Source organism: Drosophila teissieri, chromosome 3L (assembly GCF_016746235.2).
Source record: "Drosophila teissieri strain GT53w chromosome 3L, Prin_Dtei_1.1, whole genome shotgun sequence".
In the NCBI taxonomy this organism is placed as follows: Eukaryota; Metazoa; Arthropoda; class Insecta; order Diptera; family Drosophilidae; genus Drosophila; species Drosophila teissieri.
The window spans coordinates 5212490-5225603 of NC_053031.1; the positions used below are offsets into that span (position 1 = coordinate 5212490).

Consider the following 13114-nt stretch of genomic DNA (forward strand, 5'->3'; position numbering starts at 1 on the left):
CTTTTCTATGGTCAGCGCGAAAGGCGATGTGCTGCAGAAATAAAATCACGCATACGCCGCGTATGACGAAAGTGAAATAGGCGCGACGACGAAGGCCCATAAAAAGCGGCAGACAAAATAAAGCCAAGTAAAAGAGAAAGAGTAGGCGGCAAGAGAGCGAAAGGCGAAAAAAGCAGACACACAGAAATAGAGAGCTAGGACGGTAGCTTCACTTTTTTTTTCGGCAGTTCAACAAACTTTGAAACGAACTTGGGTCAACAAACTATGCAAGAACCACGGGGAGATCATTAGAAGATCACCATCAAAAAGACGTTGATGATGGCGCTACAGCTGAACCGAATCTTTTGTCCGTGGTACACGCATAAATAAAAAACAACAAGGCGAGAGGTCAATGGCAGCCACACTCGCTTCAAAATGCAAAGTGGTGAAGGGGCAGGCGCTGTAGAAAAAAGCTAAGAAAAAGTGAAAAAAAAAACCATAAAAATCTTACAAATATAGGTGCTCATTAAGTTTTGTAACTGCGTTCTTTGACCCCGAGTTTGTTGTATTTCTTGAGCCTTATAGTAGTAAATACATTTAATAATATAAATAATCATAAGCTTTCAATGTTCTTATTATAAAAGTCATACATGTGCCTGTTTGATTTGATATATTGTATCGTATATGCAGTATACGAATTTCAAGAATCTATTCATAATGCAACAAAATGGAATCAAACTTTTCCATTCGATTTTATTTGCATAGATAACAACGTAGTTTCCAAAATTTGCTGTAAGCAGCGCCACCTATGCAGATAAATTTGATACTACATCGTGTTTGAGTCACAGCTGAAAGTTAGCACCGACCTAAACCGATAGTCGGAACAGATAACCATAGGTCGATAAAAAGTTTAATCGTAGACCAACGGAATTACTGCTTTGCAACATCTGGTCACATTGTCCAAAACAAAATATAAATTGTTGAAATTCTAGCATTTTCCAAAAATATGAGCTCGCCAACGAGTAAAAATGTCAGCGAAACGAACGGCAACAAGCCCAAGAAGTCGGGCAAAACGAGTTCGAATACGAAAAGCGGCTCCATGGACACACGCGCCGAGTTGGCGGACCTCATCAAGAAGAAGGCCGAAACATCGGTGAGCCACAACATAAACAAACCCAAAATCGCACCACTTTATCATTATTGTGTTGCATAAATGACAGGAACAACTGGCCAACCTGGAGCGACAGATTTACGCCTTCGAGGGCTCCTACCTAGAGGACACGCAACTGTGCGGAAATATCATCCGCGGCTGGGAGCGCTACCTGACCTCCAACAAGGCCACCAACTCCAAGGCCGACAAGCGGAATCGCAAGTTCAAGGAGGCCGAGCGCCTGTTCTCCAAGTCCAGCATTACCTCCATGGCCATATGCAATCGTAAGTGCGGTGCTCATGCCCTTGTTTATTCATGCATTTGTTTATTAAAAATATTCGCACATTAATTCACCTTCAGCTGAGCGCGCCAGCGAATCGGATTCCATCACCAATGAAGACTCCAGCGACAATCAGATCTCAATCAATCAGAACACCACAACGGCCCACGATGGAACCACGACAATCAAGAGCACACCGAAAGATGAAAAGGGTAAGGAAGAACACTAGAGAGAATTTTTTAAGCGCTGTTCTCAAGACAAGAGTCTACGCTTCAAGTATTATTTAAATTAAATTTATTAAACCTATTTATTTTCAGACTCACCCTCGCATCGGAACGAGGGAAGTGTAGTTGGCGGTGTGGTGGCGGGATCTACGAATAGTGGAAGTAACAAGGATCTCCTCGGCACACCCACATCGAATACAAAGAGTAAACTGTCCACGAACTCCAGTGCGACGGCGAAGAAGAGCGGACACATAAACAAGAAGATTCGACATCGATGATGATTGCTACAGTATAATCCGCATCTGATAAAGCACTCTTTACGTTCAAAGTTTTTAAATTCAAATTTGTACAAGAAATAAAGCGAATGTAGATTTACAAATTCTTTTATTTGCATATTTCCCCATTGTCTTATCTTTACTCACTTACTCATACAACAACTTACTGGAAACAACCACTATACCGAATTACGCTATAAAATGATAAGCAATGGAAATGAACTCATTCTCGGCTCAAAGTTTAGATTGCAATATCTTGACTTAAAAAAACGACTGGTAAAATATGAAAATACTTTTTAGAAGTATACAAAAAACAAACAAAATATCGAGTCCGGATGTACCTCATAAAAAAAATATTATAATTTTAGTTTTTTTTTTAGTTTAAATAAGCTTATAGTTTCATGGAGATCCTAGACTGGTTAGGGATGTATTCCGAACACACACTTTGCTGAGGTGCTGTTAATTGTATAGGGTGGCCTTTCTTTTGGGGAAATATTCTAGAAAGAGACATACATATTAGAGAACTGGTTACTCGAACTGGGGACTCAAAATGACTTACTGTTCCTTTAATAGTCTCAGAGTTTTGGGCTTCAGAATAAATAGCACAAATATAATGATGCCTTGGGACCAGTTGAAGTAGTTACCGACAACATTTACCCATAGATTATCGTCTTGAGTCAAGTAGGTGAATATCTCAATGCTCCACGATATCCCCATTAAGGTGAAGAGCGACAGCAATTGTAGGTAACTGCAACGAATCCATGAGAGTCAGTTCTCTTAAACTGATATATTCCACAACTATAATTAAATTACTTTATTTGGTCCTGCTTTAGGCCATCCTGAGAAGAACATTTCCTAACAGCCAGCTTCGTGCCGATGAAATGCTTAGCCGTCAGGATAAACATAGTGATGTTGAAGAGAAGGATGATCACCATCGGTCCATAGAAGTACAGCATTGCAGACCAGGTATAAGCTAAGGATAGAAAGGAAAACATTGGTGTACGGGTTCCTCAAGCCGGATACAAAATAGAACCCACTAGAGATCCAGCAATGGCCAGCGTTGCCCATGTTAGGCCTCCAATCGTCGCAACCAATGACCCTATCAGCCAGAAAGGTGACTCCGGTCAAGGCCAAAGCCATTCCCCAGGCGTAGCAGCTGTATCTCAAGAACGCACTATCTGACCCAGTCGTTATGTGGGTGAGAAACTTCCAAAGGTGCCAGCTCATGACAGACAGCCAAAAGAACGCAGCCATGACGAAAAAGTATCCCAGGTAACCTGACGCGAATGGTTAAGTTGTTCACGTTGTGTTAAAGTGTATGCACATGTCTAAACCTTACCTGCTGTTTGACAGAAATTAACTGATAATTGCCACAGATTAAGGAGTAGGAAGAGGAAGCCGAAAAACAGGCACGCCACGTAGCAGACCAAGCAGTTGCCATATAAATTCCTTAGCTTCTTAACGCCCAGGAACACGGCCATTGCAAGAAGTATACATATCATCGATATGATCATTACTGAGGGGATAAGATTGATGTAGAACTGATGCTCCTATGCTGCAAACTATGGGCTTCACATTACCAACAGTCTGTCCCATTCTTTTCGGCTCTATCACGCAATTGTGGGCTGCAATGCGAATGGAGTAGCTATCAATGTCTTGGAATGTAAGGTGCTGTAGACAGTACTCCCGCTTGTCCAAATACACGTGATCGAGGTGGCGCAGAAAAGTTCCATTCTGCAGAGAATCAAAGGGAAAATATCATGCAGAAATAAGGGGTTTTTAAGCAGCCCTACCTCGAACAACGTATACTCTTCCAATTTGTGGCGGTTGTCTAGGGCAAACATTTGACAGGGAGGCACTGGGAGGTCCCCCTGCACTATGAGATCATCTTTAAAGTGCCTTTGCACCACCGATCCGTCCGCCAGGGTCACATTAAGAATGGGGTCGAGTACTTCCTGCTCTTCCGCCGTCATGTTGGGGACACAACCGCCATTATCCATTAAGTGGTCATGTGGGCAGCAAAACCTGACGCACGTCCTCAGCTTGCAAACACATCCTCTCACGTGACTGGGCACCTGCTCCTTTTCCCCGTTCGCCAGGAGCTTAAACTCATACACATCCATCAAATGGGCGGGTACGAGTAAGTTCTCGTAGAGGTATGATCCATTCGAGAGTCTCTGGCCCTCCGAGATATCTACGGTATCAAAGAAGTTGCAGTCGGCAATCTCTGCATTCACAGATTGCAGCTTCAGCAGGAGATACGTAATAAGCGATCCCAAAAGTAGCATTGTTCAACTATTATTTAAAAAAATTAAATTAAATTAAATGGGACTACAAAATACCGGCGACTTCACTGTGCGGATGCTTATGTAAAACTGCGGAAACTAAGCTACGCGTTAACTAATAATCTGGAAGTTCTGGACATTCCCATTCGTGGCTCATTTCTTACTCAACTTAAAAATTCAAAATAACGTGCATACGATAACATCGTATCACAGAATATGCTAAAACGCAGTTATTAATTATTCAAGCAACTAGTTGGATAAGATATAAATGTAACACCAGTTAGCTGGTACCGAGCTGAGCTTACCAAAAAACTATCTGTGAGATACATTCGATTAGCCCGCCATGGCGATACCGCTATGCGATAGGTGGTATTTTTGTAACACTTTTCCGCACGATACGTTCCCAGTCACGTTTTCGTTGGCATTCACATTCATACGTTTTCGAGATACAACCCTAAAAGACGAGAAGGGAATTATTTCTGCTGTCGGCAAATCTGTGTGTTTGCCACAAAAACTGTTTGAAAGCGCAATCTTAGCGAGGGCAATCGAGTCAGGCCGGCAGAGCGAGGTCACCCGGAAGACGCGCAATCGAGGTCACCACCTGGACTAGCCACGATGGGCAGCAGCGCCACGAAAACCACTGTGCCGTTCCGTGCAATTTGTTTATGTCTGCTGATCGCCAGCTGCTACGTGTCGCTCTCCCAGGCGGATGAGCACAACCACAAGGTGAGTCTGGATGCCACATCCCTCGAACACTGACCACATCATCCGCTTTGCCGCCCAGTACAATGACCGCGAGGAGGTGGTGCTTTGGATGAACACGGTCGGCCCATACCACAATCGGCAGGAGACCTACGCGTACTTCTCCCTACCCTTCTGCAGTGGCCAAAAGTCGTCGATTTCCCACTACCACGAGACGCTGAGCGAGGCGCTCCAAGGTGTCGAGCTGGAGTTCAGTGGCTACGAGATGGAGTTCAAGAACGATGCCCCCAAATCGGTCATCTGCATGGTCACCTTGCAGGAGGAGAGCGCCAAGGCCTTCACCTATGCGGTGAAGAACGAGTACTGGTACCAGATGTACATTGATGGCCTGCCCATTTGGGGGAAAGTCGGTGAGCGCGACGAGCGCGATGGCAAGTACTATATCTTCACGCACAAGAAGTTCGCCATTGGCTACAATGGCCAGCAAATCGTGGACATCACCCTGCACACCGAGGGTCGCGAGGAACTCAAGCCGGGCTCCCACATCAACTTCTCCTACGAGGTCAACTGGAAGCCCAGCAAGGTGGAGTTCAAGAACCGATTCGACAAGTATCTGGATCCCAACTTCTTCCAGCACAGGGTGTGTATAGCCAAAAGAGCTAGGATAGAACTTGTTTTACTCCAAAACGTTTAAATTAATCATATTTTACATGAATACCAAGAGGAAGAGGTCAGAGAGCAATCGGAAATTATATACAACCATTGCTTTCCATATCTCAGTTTTAATCATTATGAAAAAGCTTGATGACATCATTCCCTCCGTAATCTTTTTTAGATCCACTGGTTCAGCATCTTCAACAGCTTCATGATGGTCATCTTCCTGGTGGGTCTGGTGTCCATGATTCTGATGCGAACTCTGCGCAAGGATTACGCCCGGTACAGTAAGGACGAGGAGGTCGACGACATGGAGCGCGATCTTGGTGATGAATACGGATGGAAGCAGGTGCATGGCGATGTCTTCCGTTCGCCGCCCAACACGCTGCTCTTCTCGGCCTTGGTGGGCGCTGGATACCAACTGATTTCGGTGGTTTTCTGTGTGATCATGTTCGCCATAGTTGGTGAATTGTACACGGAACGCGGCTCCATGCTGTCCACGGCTATATTCGTGTACGCCGCCACATCCCCAATCAATGGATACTTTGGCGGATCGCTTTATGCGCGACTTGGTGGACGACTGTGGATCCGGCAGATGCTGGTGTCCGCCTTTACAGTTCCAGTAGCTGTGTGCGGCACGGCTTTCCTGATCAACTTCATTGCCATTGGATACCACGCCTCGAGAGCCATCCCCTTCGGAACCATGGTGGCGGTCACCTGCATCTGCCTATTTGTCATCCTGCCCTTGACTCTGGTGGGCACTGTGGTGGGTCGCAATTTGGACGGCCAGCCAGACTTTCCATGCCGCGTCAACGCTGTGCCACGACCCATTCCCGAAAAGAAGTGGTACATGGAGCCGCTGATTATTGTGCTTCTCGGCGGCGTACTGCCCTTTGGATCCATCTTCATTGAGATGTACTTCATCTTCACCTCGTTCTGGGCGTACAAGATCTACTACGTCTACGGCTTCATGTTGCTGGTGTTCAGCATCCTGACTGTGGTCACGGTGTGCGTCACCATTGTGTGCACCTACTTCCTGCTAAATGCTGAGGACTACCGATGGCAGTGGACGAGCTTCATGGCTGCGGGCTCCACGTCCATTTACGTGTACGCCTATTCCTTCTACTACTTCTTCTTTAAAACCAAGTAAGACGGCTTTTCCTAATGTATTTTCCATATATTTATATTTCATTCATATCCACTTTACTTTACAGAATGTTCGGTCTGTTCCAAACGGCCTTCTACTTTGGCTACATGGCACTCTTCAGCGGCGCCTTGGGTATCATCTGCGGCACCGTCGGCTATGTGGGCACGAATCTCTTCGTGCGCAAAATCTATTCCAATGTGAAAATAGACTAAGAGCCCTGCGACTGCAACCCGCCCCCAGATCTGTATATCATCCTAATCGATTTACACTTGTATTTATTGAGTAGAGTTTTAGTTGTGTCTCACAACTTTTGCTCCAGTTGGCTCTCCTTTTTTTCGTCTCTTTAGGTTTCCCACTTCTCATGTTGGTGTGAAAATGAATGCCAGTCCAATATATTCGCACCAAAGATTACAGATTCAGTTTAACGATGTATACGCAAACTACATATATTACCTAAAAGAGTTCCTTCGGAACTATAAGTCTAGGCGTTTGAAATGAGAAATGAGAAAATTTACGAAAACAGTGAATAGTGTGAATTAAAAGCTCTTTTTGTTGCATTTACGTTTGCTAGATTTAAGAGTCAATTATTAATCACATGCTCTTGTTTTTTTTTGTGGAATCTCTTTTGTTCCATTTTGTTTTGCGCTTACTTAAATTACTAACAAAGCTTGCTTACACAGAATATTTGATATATTTCCGAAGATAACTTTTATGTCATATATGTGCTTTTCTATGACGTATGCTACGTTGCATACGGTGTACATCGAGTATTTTATTTGAATTGTTTGCCTAGAAAACTTATCAATCTATGCAACTGCAACAAAATGTGACTTGAACTTGTTTGCGCCAATTAAGTTATGTACGATGCAAGAAATGTGCTGATTAGCAATAGTCGATAATCTAATAATAAATTCAATATATAAAACCAAACCAAATGTTTATTGCACTATATGCCCCTTCATCTTGGCGATTATCAGGGAGATCGTTTCACTTTTACTGTTCTTGATTCACTCGGTAACATTGACCCTCAAATTGTTTTCCAATTACTGGGAATTACTGGGAGGCAAACAACTTCAACGCGCTTATCTGCCCATTTATTAGGGGGCCAATTCTCACATTTGTATTCTTTTGCTTTTTGTTTGGGAGCAACAGGATGGATGGAGTACTTTGGGATTATTCCATGACAACAGCATTGATAAAGCCTTTTGGATTCTTGTCGTTAGCCGATGATGTTTGATTTGGCTCAAGTACTTGAACAAGTCTATTATGTTTACATTGCGTATACGACTAATCACTGCAGTGTTTACACCATGTGCTATGCACTGAAAGGGTTTGGTAAGGTTCCAAAAACCATTTATTTAATTCGTGTTAAGTAGTACCAAATTTCAAGTTTATAATCAGTATTTATTTGGTTATCTGTATTACGTAGATTTTAGTTTAAAGTTACGTTAGTTAAGTTAGTTTTGCTATGGACTGACACACCTTCAAGATAAGCAATTTTTGGTAAAAAAAAAAAACCATTTTGAAGTGTATTGAAAGGTTTCAACAGGTGCCACAAGCCACCCTTCATCCGGATTTACTCCTCTGCTTATCTGGACTTTCAAGAGGCCCAATGTCATCAGACTTCTAGTGGACACCTACGGAGTGGACGAGTCCCGCTAATGACGCGTGTTTTCGGGGGCTTTGGCTCGTCAATGGAATTCTTAGATAAGTCGGAAACGTCGCAGGGCCTTTTCATTTCCAGCCATCGACGAGTGGAAGCAGATTGGAAACATATTGATTTCGTAATTTATGCTAATTCTGGGCAATGGAAACTGTAAGGGCGCTTGGGATATTCGCTCCACAGTTTCCGATTCGATGAAAAGGCGATCAGTATGAGAGCGATTCAAAAGTCTGGGTGTCATTTTGATGGGTATCGCCCACATTTGGTCACATAAACTGTACAATCTGATGGCTGTTTATAGCCTGATAGACAGTTGATGTATTTTTGAACTGGTCCCGCTGATTGCAGGCCAAGAATCGAGAACCCTGCTGACCCAGTTTATAGGCTGGTCTCGCTCCTAATGATGTTCGTGTATCTTGTTGTATAAATTATCATAAATGTAACTGCACCGACTTGGTGATCACAGTTTTTCCCTTTTAATGTTGGGCCAAGAACAGTTATGGAGGTGCGGGAAATGTGTTTTCTGTTCGATCTAAAGATTATTTTGTATATTTTCTATGCACATTAAAATGTTGGTCTCCAGTTCTTCAGCTTATAAAAGCAGAAGTCGCATTCTTGGCTCAGCTCAGTCCGATCTAAAGAGATATCCGAAGTACATCATGAGTTTTCTGGGACTGTTGGCTTTCCTGGTTTTGGGTAAGTTTCTAAAATATTTATACATCTTCCTACCATATTGGAATACAATATTTTCCTTCAGGTCTGTGTTCTACCGCCCAGGCTTCGTTGGTGAAATGCTCGTGTGATCCTGGTCCACAGGGCGAGCGAGGACCTCCAGGACCGCCCGGACCTCCTGGCAATCAAAATCAGATCGGGCATCATGGCGGTGGATCAGGCTACTGGGGTTATCCACCCTCAGGTCCTTACCCCCCGAATCTGCCATTCATTCAGGGACCCAGAGGCTTACCAGGACCGCCGGGTCCTCCTGGATATTGTTTCCCATGCCCGGCTGGTCCACCATTGAGAGCCTTTCCGCCGCCTGGAGTTCCTGTGCCGCCTTTCATTTCCACCCCAGCTGGTGGCGCATTTGGTGGAGCCTCTTCACAGACCAGCGCCGTGGGCAACATCATTGTGATTCCGGGAGCTGCGGGAACGTTCGCAGCTGGTCGAGCTCAGTTCTACCACATTTCACCAGATGGTCAGGTGCTGCAGATCGATCGACCGCAGAATCTGCCCAGTGAACTATTCGATACGCCGGTGAACCAAGCTGCCGGTGCTCCCATTCCACCACCTCAGCCCACATCGACATCTCTGTCGGGAATCACACCTCCAGCCGTTCAAGTGCCACCCACTCAGCCCACACCCAGCGAACTGGGCGTCCAGCAGCCAACACTCTTGCCCGAGAATGTGGAGGAAACTGTGTTCGCGGTGGGCAATCGCAACGACTTCCTGCGCGGTAGCTCCGATGCCAGCGATTGGCGAAGGATTCTCCTCCTGGGAGAGCGACCCACCGCTGGGTTAGTCAAGGGCCAGTCCGTCCAGCAGATTAATCCCAACCAGCTCGAGAGCAGCGTGGAGAACTTCCAGAGGGCCCTGGTCGAACTGAAGGAGAAGTATGCAACGCTCACCCAACCGCGCAGCTCAAATCAATATGCAGTCATCATTTGAAGCGAATACTTAAGCTTAAAGTTAGTTGAATAATTTAATAAAAACGGTACTGATAATGATTAAAAAGAAGATAAATATCAATTGATGAGGAACATGTTTTAAATGGGTTATATTTCTCTTTTGTAGAGCTCTTTCTTCACTGACCTGTTATGTAGAGCTGGTTCTCAAGTGTCATTCGCTGAAGCTTCGCCAACAATTTACGATATCAATTCTTGGTATGTGCGGATAAAATTAGAAACACCTACTCGAGGGTATTCCCCAATGGAATCACGCATGATAATTGTCAACAATGAATTTGCGTTAAATATTTACCTTAACTACACGAGATTCACCAGACAAGTTCATTGTCATAAAATCGCGAATCCGATTAACATTTTATTAGCATATTAGTTTTGAAGCCAGTCTAACCGTTTTGGAAAGCAATTACGATAATGAGAATGAAAGTTGATTAAAATCATATTGAATTTTCTACAACCAAATTGAATTTAGTTGCAGTCAGACTATGTCAGTCTATCATTTTGTGATAGACTTCAAATAGATTTAACTTGTCGTTGATAAAAATAAAATTCCTTGGAATCGGTGGGTAAACAATTGTGGCGTCCAATCGTTTAACGTCATTGGATTCACTTTTTAAAAAAGAAAAGTGAAGTGATATTAGCAGATTACTTTTAACTCGTGATTTGCGAAGATAAAACAAATTGGATTTTCGGCCTTTGAACGATCGTATTCATCTTGAACGATTTGAGATCAGCGCTGCATACTTTGAAAAAGATTTGTTTGAAAGGATTCATCTTTGTAGTTGAATCGCATTTTGTTTCGTGACTTAACAGCATGTTGTTCGTTATTTTGTTGAAGTCCATTCCTTTGCGTCATTTAGTATATACAATCGCAAGAAAAGTTTAGTTATTTTGTTGAAGTCCATTCTTTGGCGTCATGTAGTATATGCAATCGCATAAAAGATTTAACCTTTATCACACATTAACGTTGGTATTTAATCGGAAGTACATATTTTGTGGAAAGTTTGTTTGTTTTTTGTTTAAAGAAATGCCCCATGATAGCAAAGTCCAGTATATTTTTTTTTGGTCCGCCGTACTATCAACATCTTCGAATGGTATGTTGATAGATAAAAGTCTTAAAGCAAATTCATTTCCCATTTTTGAATCACACCACTCTGAGTTATAAAAAGTCGAAAATATAAATTGTTCTTATTAATATAATCAGCTTTAATCGGGCTTTCATTGTCTGCCTATAATCAGACACTATAAGTACATTTGGTTTTTAACATTGATAGGAAATTGTATATTGAAGTATTGGTTTTGGTAATCCCTGATCGAAATTAATTCCTCGAGAGCCGCGTGTTCCAGCACCTGTCAATTGTTGAGTATTCATTTAAAACGATAAAGCGTACGTGAGAATCGTCTAGTGGATGTGCTAATTAAGAGTCCTTCTGTCTGTCAATCAACTCCTCCTGATGGCGTTTCCTAATCGCAGGCGGTTTGTCCATCGCCCACGCAGGCAGCAAATGCCATCATGTGGGGAATGGTGTTCTGCTCGTAGACGCCGGTGAAGAGATGTGCCCAGGGTCCCGAGGCAAAGACACCCACATCCTCGCCACCATGGGTTTCCGACTCCAGGGGCACCATCGCGGGGAAGAGCTGATCAAAGTCTCCGATTGTGGGCAGACTGGTGGGATCCTCACGCTCGTGGGTCTCCGTGTTGTAGAAGTCCTGGAAACTCTTGCCATTGGCGTAGCTCAGGGCCAGATAGGGTTTGCCATCCGAGCCCTTCGCCTTGGCAGCTCCAAAGATGTCGCTGCCTCGAGGCTGATAGCCGGAGATACTGAAGGTGTGCGAGTGATCCGAGGTCACCACAATGAGGGTCTCCTCCGGATTGGTCATCTCCCTAGCCTTCTTGACCGCCTTCGAGAGCTCAGCGGTCTCATCCAAGGCAATGCGTGCCATTGTATCGTGGTGGCTAATGTCAATCTTACCTCCTTCCACGAAAAGGAAGTAGCCCTGCTCTTCGGTTTCCAGAACTTCAATGGCCTTCTGTGTCATCTCCTCCAGGGTGGGCTCATTGTTATCCGGATCGTCCAGCTGCTCCAGGTGATAGTGCATATGGCTCTTGCTGAACAAACCCAACAATCGTCCGGTTTCAGTGGCATTCACATTGAGCAGCTTCTTCTGCGTTTTCACAAAGGTGTTGCCCGCGTCCAAGGCCTCGAACTCCTCGACGAGATTACGTCCATCCGTGCGCCGTCCCTTGTCGTAGTGTTCCGGACTGTAAAAGCTTCGCTTGCCTCCACCCAGCATGACCTTGAGTTTACTGCCCACCTCTCCGTGGATCAACTGGACAGCTATGTCCTGCAGACCTTCCGACAGCTCACCACAGGCCTCCTCCAGAACAGCGTTGTTCTCCCATTCGCGATCGGCGACATGGGCATAGACTCCGGACGGCGAGGCGTGGGTCACTCGGGTGGTGGTCACCAGGCCAGCAGCTTTGCCCGCATCCATGGCCCATTTTCCCAGAGAGAAGACATGGTTCGATTCGTTGGCCATCGCCGCACAGTCACCTCGTTTCACATGCGCATTAACGCCGATGGTTCCGTAGTTCGCCTTCACTCCGCACAGGTATGAGGTCGAGGTACAGGCGCTGTCGGGGACTATTTTGTCCACCGAATAGGTTTTCGATAGACCCGTGAAGGGGAATTCCTCGAAGGAGAGCTTCAGCTCCTCGCCACCAATGTAACTCCTGGCAGCGGCCAGAGTAGCCAGTCCCATGCCATCGCCCAAGAACAAAATAATGTTCTTGGCCTTCTTGGTATTTCTCACGAACTCCAACTTCTCGCGGATGAGTTTCTTGCTGGCCGAGTGCCAGAACTCCTGGGTTTCCTCGCCGGAAATCGCACGCAGCCTGGGACTGGTGGGCAGATGTGGATGCATTCGCTCCTCGTCCACGGGCGCCTTTCCAGGAACCGCAGCACTCCAAACGATGGTCAGCAGGCCGAGGCCAATGCAGAACTTAAGACTCAGCATTTTCGAGAGATGCTTTCACCGTGCCAGCCAAGTGAATACTGTACTCCGTAGTTCC

At 44.9% G+C, this 13114-nt stretch overlaps 5 protein-coding genes across 6 annotated transcripts; 3 read left to right on the forward strand and 2 right to left on the reverse strand.

Annotated features, from left to right (window-relative positions):
* Positions 1 to 907: 907 nt before the first annotated feature.
* LOC122617593 (chromatin modification-related protein MEAF6) lies at positions 908 to 2008 on the forward strand. Its single transcript, XM_043793513.1, has 4 exons — positions 908 to 1132; positions 1200 to 1413; positions 1490 to 1621; positions 1727 to 2008. Exons 1-4 carry the CDS (start codon positions 986 to 988, stop codon positions 1909 to 1911), a joined length of 678 nt encoding a protein of 225 aa, XP_043649448.1. The 5' UTR covers positions 908 to 985; the 3' UTR covers positions 1912 to 2008.
* Positions 2009 to 2039: 31 nt separating this feature from the next.
* On the reverse strand, positions 2040 to 4639 carry LOC122615723 (probable G-protein coupled receptor Mth-like 2). 2 transcript variants are annotated; one of them, XM_043790798.1, is made up of 8 exons: positions 4499 to 4639; positions 3702 to 4203; positions 3489 to 3642; positions 3248 to 3424; positions 2946 to 3185; positions 2722 to 2881; positions 2468 to 2656; positions 2040 to 2405 (listed from the first exon to the last, which is right to left on the reverse strand). In XM_043790798.1, exons 2-8 carry the CDS (start codon positions 4194 to 4196, stop codon positions 2300 to 2302), a joined length of 1521 nt encoding a protein of 506 aa, XP_043646733.1. In that variant the 5' UTR covers positions 4197 to 4203; positions 4499 to 4639; the 3' UTR covers positions 2040 to 2299. The 2 variants fall into 2 exon arrangements, with proteins under 2 accessions (XP_043646733.1, XP_043646734.1); XM_043790799.1 differs by lacking the exon at positions 4499 to 4639 and adding an exon at positions 4358 to 4379.
* LOC122615722 (transmembrane 9 superfamily member 3) lies at positions 4638 to 7611 on the forward strand. The gene is made up of 4 exons (XM_043790797.1): positions 4638 to 4919; positions 4978 to 5535; positions 5731 to 6695; positions 6764 to 7611. The coding sequence occupies exons 1-4, from the start codon at positions 4809 to 4811 to the stop codon at positions 6906 to 6908; spliced, it is 1779 nt and encodes a 592-aa protein (XP_043646732.1). The 5' UTR covers positions 4638 to 4808; the 3' UTR covers positions 6909 to 7611.
* Positions 7612 to 9006: 1395 nt separating this feature from the next.
* On the forward strand, positions 9007 to 10024 carry LOC122617999 (collagen alpha-5(IV) chain). The gene is made up of 2 exons (XM_043794105.1): positions 9007 to 9055; positions 9117 to 10024. The coding sequence occupies exons 1-2, from the start codon at positions 9019 to 9021 to the stop codon at positions 10022 to 10024; spliced, it is 945 nt and encodes a 314-aa protein (XP_043650040.1). The 5' UTR covers positions 9007 to 9018.
* A 1203-nt stretch (positions 10025 to 11227) lies between these two features.
* Positions 11228 to 13085, reverse strand: LOC122616999 (membrane-bound alkaline phosphatase). The gene has a single exon (XM_043792629.1). It carries the CDS (start codon positions 13057 to 13059, stop codon positions 11506 to 11508), a length of 1554 nt encoding a protein of 517 aa, XP_043648564.1. The 5' UTR covers positions 13060 to 13085; the 3' UTR covers positions 11228 to 11505.
* Between the last annotated feature and the right edge of the window lie 29 nt (positions 13086 to 13114).